Here is a 5,800-nt window from a genome sequence, read left to right on the forward strand (position 1 = left end):
TAAAATACGATATAAAACTATTGTAAGGTTATATCATGGGATAATCCTAACAAGTGCTATAAAGGATCTTATCGCATTTAAGAAAATCAATAATTTTCAACATAGAAGGAATATTCGTCAGCTGATCAGAACCTATTGATTGTTTGCTTATTTTGCCCTACAATCGCGCAGGATAACAAATATTCTAAAAACATAATCCCTATACTTTAATATCTTCAATCGTTAAAGATATCATACGAAATTTCTTACATATCATCGATTTACGTTTATAATCATGAAAACATTAAAAATATTCCATTTGAATAATAGAATTCCCTAATTTAGAGGATATATATTTTGTATTAGCAGGGATTTTTATGCACGAATAACGGTAGTACTATTCTCCTGCATTGCAGGTTCCATACTACATAGGGGCCTCAGCTTGCACGTTTCTGTCAAATATAACGTCAACGATGGTAAGTTCGATATCAAATTTTGCATATTGATTTGTACTAAAGCAACTTCGTTATGTTCAAGTTTATAGTATGTAAAATAAAATAAAATTTTGTTATTTTAGAATATACTAATTTTTTTATTAATGAGACGGTATTGAGTGACCTGTCTTGTATTACATCAATACTGTGCATAAATACTACTATGCATAAAATACTAAATTTAATTTGAATTCATTATTACTTTTTACAGAGGATGAAAGCATTGAGATGTCCTACTGATGAGCTTAGTCTCACCAATTGTGCTATTCTTAATCCTGATGACTTTCCAGAGGATGTGAAGTAAAGTTATATTTTAATTATATATAAAAATTTAACGCCAACCAATTACTCTGTCAATCTAATAAATTTTATATGTATTCTTTAGACATATAGAAGTATCCACTGGTACAAATCAGCATTTCGTATTTACCGTGAAACATCATGATGATGTACCTCATGGAGCGGTTGGATTTAGCTTGCCTCAACGGAAATGGGCTACACTTTCTCTTGGACAAGATATTGAAGTTCGACCTTATTACTTTGATCCAACATCTAGTTCTGAATGTTTATGTACAATTGTGTTGGAAGTTGACTTTTTACAAAAAAAATCGTATGTCTGTTTATCATTGTGATAACAATATCTGTTTTTTATAGAACAAGAGATGTTATATCATATTCTACATACATATATTTTTTTCTAGAACATCATTGGAACCATATAATACAGATGAGATGGCCAAAGATTTCCTGTTGCGCTTTTCGGGACAGGCATTCACCGTGGGTCAGCAGCTGGTATTCCAATTTAAAGACAAAAAAATGCTTGGCCTTGTTATTAAAAGTTTAGAAGCTGCTGATCTTTCTGCTCTTAAATCAGGACAGAATCCAACACCAAAGAAAACAGAAATGGGTCGTTGCTTGGGTGATACTGTGATACAGTTTGAGAAAGCAGATAATTCAAGCATAAATCTTATTGGAAAAGCAAAGGGAAAAATTGTTCGACAGTCAATTATTAATCCAGATTGGGACTTCCAAAAGATGGGGATTGGTGGTTTAGATAAGGAGTTCAGTGCTATCTTCAGAAGAGCATTTGCATCAAGAGTTTTCCCACCAGAAATTGTAACTCAATTAGGTTGCAAACATGTTAAGGGTATTTTGCTTTATGGTCCACCAGGAACAGGAAAGACATTGATGGCAAGACAGATAGGTACCATGTTAAATGCAAGAGAGCCTAAAATAGTGAACGGTCCACAAATCTTAGATAAATATGTTGGAGAAAGTGAAGCTAATGTTAGACGATTATTTGCTGATGCAGAAGAAGAAGAAAAGAGGGTATATGTGCTTTATTTAATATTATATATTAATATTATAATTAATATAATAATTGTAATCTTAGAATTTAATTATTATAACATAAAATCATTTTCAGCTTGGTCCAAACAGTGGACTACACATTATAATCTTTGATGAGATTGATGCTATTTGCAAATCTAGAGGCAGTGTAGCTGGTAATACTGGAGTGCATGATACAGTTGTTAATCAATTACTTGCAAAAATTGATGGTGTTGAACAATTAAATAATATACTTGTTATTGGTATGACTAATAGACGAGATATGATCGACGAAGCTCTTTTACGTCCTGGTAGATTGGAGGTATAAAAATATACAAACAAATACACGATTTAACATCGCTTATGCCATTACATTAACAATTGATATTTAAAGGTACAAATGGAAATTAGTTTACCAGATGAAAATGGAAGATTGCAAATTCTTAATATTCATACATCTAGAATGAAGGATTATAAGAAAATATCACCTGATGTAGATTTAAAAGAGTTGGCAACAAAAACTAAGAATTTTAGTGGTGCTGAATTAGAAGGTCTAGTAAGAGCAGCCCAAAGTACTGCCATGAACAGATTAATCAAAGCTTCAAGTAAAGTTGAAGTAGACCCAGCTGCAATGGAAAAACTTATGGTTGCTAGATCCGACTTTTTACATGCTCTTGAAAATGACGTTAAGCCAGTAAGTAAATTTAAATGATAACAAAGTGAACAATTCATCAAAATTAAATGATAAAAATAATTTTTTACAAGGCATTTGGTACAAGCGCAGAAGCTCTTGATCACTTACTTATTCGCGGCATTATTTCTTGGGGTAAACCAGTTACTGAAATTCTATCTGACGGTATGCTTTATATACAAGAAGCACGTGCCGCGGAAGGCTCAGGTCTCGTAACAGTTCTCTTGGAAGGACCTCCAAACAGTGGAAAAACTGCTCTTGCAGCACAGATTGCTAAGAATTCTGACTTTCCATTTGTTAAGGTTTGCACTCCAGAGGATATGGTTGGCTTCACAGAATCTGCAAAATGTCTGTCAATACGGAAGGTAATAATAACTACTTTAATTTATATTAACATGGATAAATAGATTAAAATATTATTTATAATATGTTATAGGTATTTGATGATGCATATCGTTCGCAACTTAGTTGCATTTTGGTTGATAATATTGAACGTTTATTAGACTATGGTCCTATTGGTCCACGTTACTCGAATTTAACATTGCAAGCGCTTCTTGTTTTGTTAAAGAAGCAACCACCGCGTGGTCGTAAATTATTGATTCTTTGCACTACAAGTCGCAGGTAAATATTTTATTATATACAGATAAATAAGTATTTATATCTACGTAATATATTTGATACGTCAATTATAGACAAGTTTTGGATGATATGGAAGTACTATCAGCAGTTAGTAGTACCATTCACGTTCCTAATTTATCTACACCCGAACATCTCTTGAATGTCTTAGAAGAAGTAGACTTATTCACGAAACAAGAAATGGCATCTTTACATAAAAAACTTCAAGGAAAACGGTAGCGTATTATTAAATCACAATTATTTATTTTCATATACGAAAAAATAACTTATTTTTCTCTTCTCCTTTTAGTATATTTATCGGTATAAAGAAATTATTATGCCTGATAGACATGACTCGTCAAGTAGAGCCTAACTACAGAGTACCCAAATTCCTCTCGAAATTAGAAGAGGAGGGTGGATTAGAATAAAAGAAATGTTGTATTCTGAACTCTAACTGTGTAGTATCCATAGGTTCGTATGATACATTTTTATATATCAGGATAAGCTACATGCAAATAGAAATTATCAATTTATATAATGTTGAATTGATATATAAATATAATTTCTTTGTAGGTATTTTTTGTGATCGGATGGAAAACAATTACAAGATCAATAATGCTAACAATATAATATCTTTATAAAATGGTTATGCATTAGCAAAAATGAAAAATATCTTCCATCTTAAATGGTATTATCTATTTTTTATACCATTTAAACAAAAGGACGTAGATATATTTATTTTATATATTTTTTGTTATCATATAAATGATTTTTATAGAAGTAAATATATTAAGTAATTTTAGTTATATATCTACATCATCTCTGTTATACATATTTTGGCTTCCAAAATGTATCATTATGAAATGATACTTTAATTTCATTCTTCAGATAATTTCTTTCGAATTCGATAATGTTTTGTAGTAACATTTTCGTTCTTGTTAAAAAAATTGTATATGTTTAAATTTTTAATCTTAGATAGACGTATGTAAAAGGCTCTTTGATACATTTCTTGAATTTTTCTCTTTCAGTATACATCAGTACAATATGATTTATGACGTGATAATAGCGATTAAATCTGACCATATATGTACGCAGTACTTCCGCCGCGTATATCCTCATATATCTGCTTATTATATAATCGTTTGGCATCGCAGTGTTCAATTATAGATAGCAAAAAATGTAATAGTATCCATTTTTAATCAAACGCAATGAAGATTTGATCTATGTATATGGTTGATTCTAGGTTCTTTTTTGTAATTATTATTATCATTATTCAACGAAAACAATAAAACAATAGGGAGCAACTTACATTACGAAAATATAAAATTAAATAGAGCAGAAAAAACAGTTCATTCGCTGAAACGTTTGATCGAACCTTTTACTTTCTATTTGAAACTAAGGACTATTATATATTTAATTTAAAACAAAAACAAAAATGTTACTTAAAAAATTAATCGATTTCGAAATATTAAAATAATCCTAATGTGAATTTTTACATGTACGAGTAGCAGACTCTCCGATAAAGTGCAGATTATAATTATTTGATTACAGATAATAAGATGGATAATAATCGTCGATATAATAGCAGAAGTTGACAAGATTTATTCGAAAATATCTAGAAAAAATGTTACTGTAATTGTTTATAAAAAAAATATTATAGAATTAATTTAGCTTTTGATTGTTATTCTTAAACTATTGTAAAATTATTCAATTCGCATATATGTAAAACTGCAATAGTGTTTAAATATTTAATGCAAACCATAGGACAATGATATGTCTTCGAAGTATATAACAAATGTACAAATGGTAATGGGAAAATGTAAAAAAAGAATTGTATTCCTATTACATGATTACAACGCATAAGTACATATATACATATGTACATGTACCTATACATTTATAATTAATAAAGCAACGATTATATATATATATATATTGTGTGTGTGTATATATAATTGTTGTTTCATAAATCGTAAATGATTAAAAAATGAAAATAACTATTCCTTTACGTTACATGTACAGCTTGTGTAGTAAATATATGTACAGCTTATATGTCAGTGTACAGATATAGACTAATTTTTCTATTTATGTATTTCATTACGTAATTTTTTATTTTTTTATTTTATTTTTTTTTCCATAAATAATGCATTTATTTTGATTTATACTTTTAAAAAAGATTTTACAAACCAACAAATGAATAACAATCAATATTATTTCAATTGATAATCATATAGGTGTATGTAAATGTATTGTTAAAATCATATATATATTCAATGTTTCCAAATAAAATATTATAACAAAATGTTACTATTTCTAAGTACAGTGATAATAAATGTTTTTGGTCTTTTCGAGCAATAAACATCAGAAACGATACATGCGTTTGAAGATAATTTATTTATAATTAAAATTGAATTTATTTAATGAAATTAAATGTGATACTAAAAATTAGTCATATGAGTATTAACTAATATTGTGTAGTATCGTTCTTCTATTGCAGGATCAGTTATCAGATATAAAAAATAAATTTAAAAGAATTTTAAATATTTTAGATAATTAATCTTTCGTACAAATGATTATATATTCGTTTTGAAAAATTGTTCTTTTTTTAGAGTATAAAATTAATATTTAATTATAAAATAATATAAAATTAATATTTAAAACAATAATGAAATATTAATAAATAAAATTAATA

The 5,800-nt window shown here is 28.3% G+C and overlaps 1 protein-coding gene across 2 annotated transcripts; it reads left to right on the top strand.

The window, feature by feature from the left end:
- Positions 1-311: 311 nt before the first annotated feature.
- LOC122627022 (vesicle-fusing ATPase 1-like) lies at positions 312-5,481 on the top strand. Of its 2 annotated transcripts, XR_006326776.1 has the most exons (12): positions 312-455; positions 685-773; positions 859-1,083; positions 1,175-1,802; positions 1,900-2,124; positions 2,197-2,496; positions 2,568-2,858; positions 2,930-3,114; positions 3,186-3,344; positions 3,419-3,579; positions 3,682-3,796; positions 4,660-5,481. XR_006326776.1 is itself a non-coding variant. In XM_043807746.1 (11 exons), exons 1-10 carry the CDS (start codon positions 453-455, stop codon positions 3,534-3,536), a joined length of 2,223 nt encoding a protein of 740 aa, XP_043663681.1. In that variant the 5' UTR covers positions 312-452; the 3' UTR covers positions 3,537-3,579; positions 3,682-5,481. The 2 variants fall into 2 exon arrangements, 1 of the variants encoding a protein (XP_043663681.1); XM_043807746.1 differs by having other exon boundaries at positions 3,682-5,481.
- Positions 5,482-5,800: the final 319 nt, after the last annotated feature.

This window comes from Vespula pensylvanica, chromosome 2 (genome assembly GCF_014466175.1).
Source record: "Vespula pensylvanica isolate Volc-1 chromosome 2, ASM1446617v1, whole genome shotgun sequence".
Lineage (NCBI taxonomy): Eukaryota > Metazoa > Arthropoda > Insecta > Hymenoptera > Vespidae > Vespula > Vespula pensylvanica.

Coding starts and splice junctions, on each gene's coding strand:
- LOC122627022 (XM_043807746.1), top strand. Junction 1,084..1,174: donor GACTTTTTACAAAAAAAATC/GTATGTCTGTTT, acceptor ATTTTTTTCTAG/AACATCATTGGAACCATATA. Junction 2,497..2,567: donor TTGAAAATGACGTTAAGCCA/GTAAGTAAATTT, acceptor ATTTTTTACAAG/GCATTTGGTACAAGCGCAGA.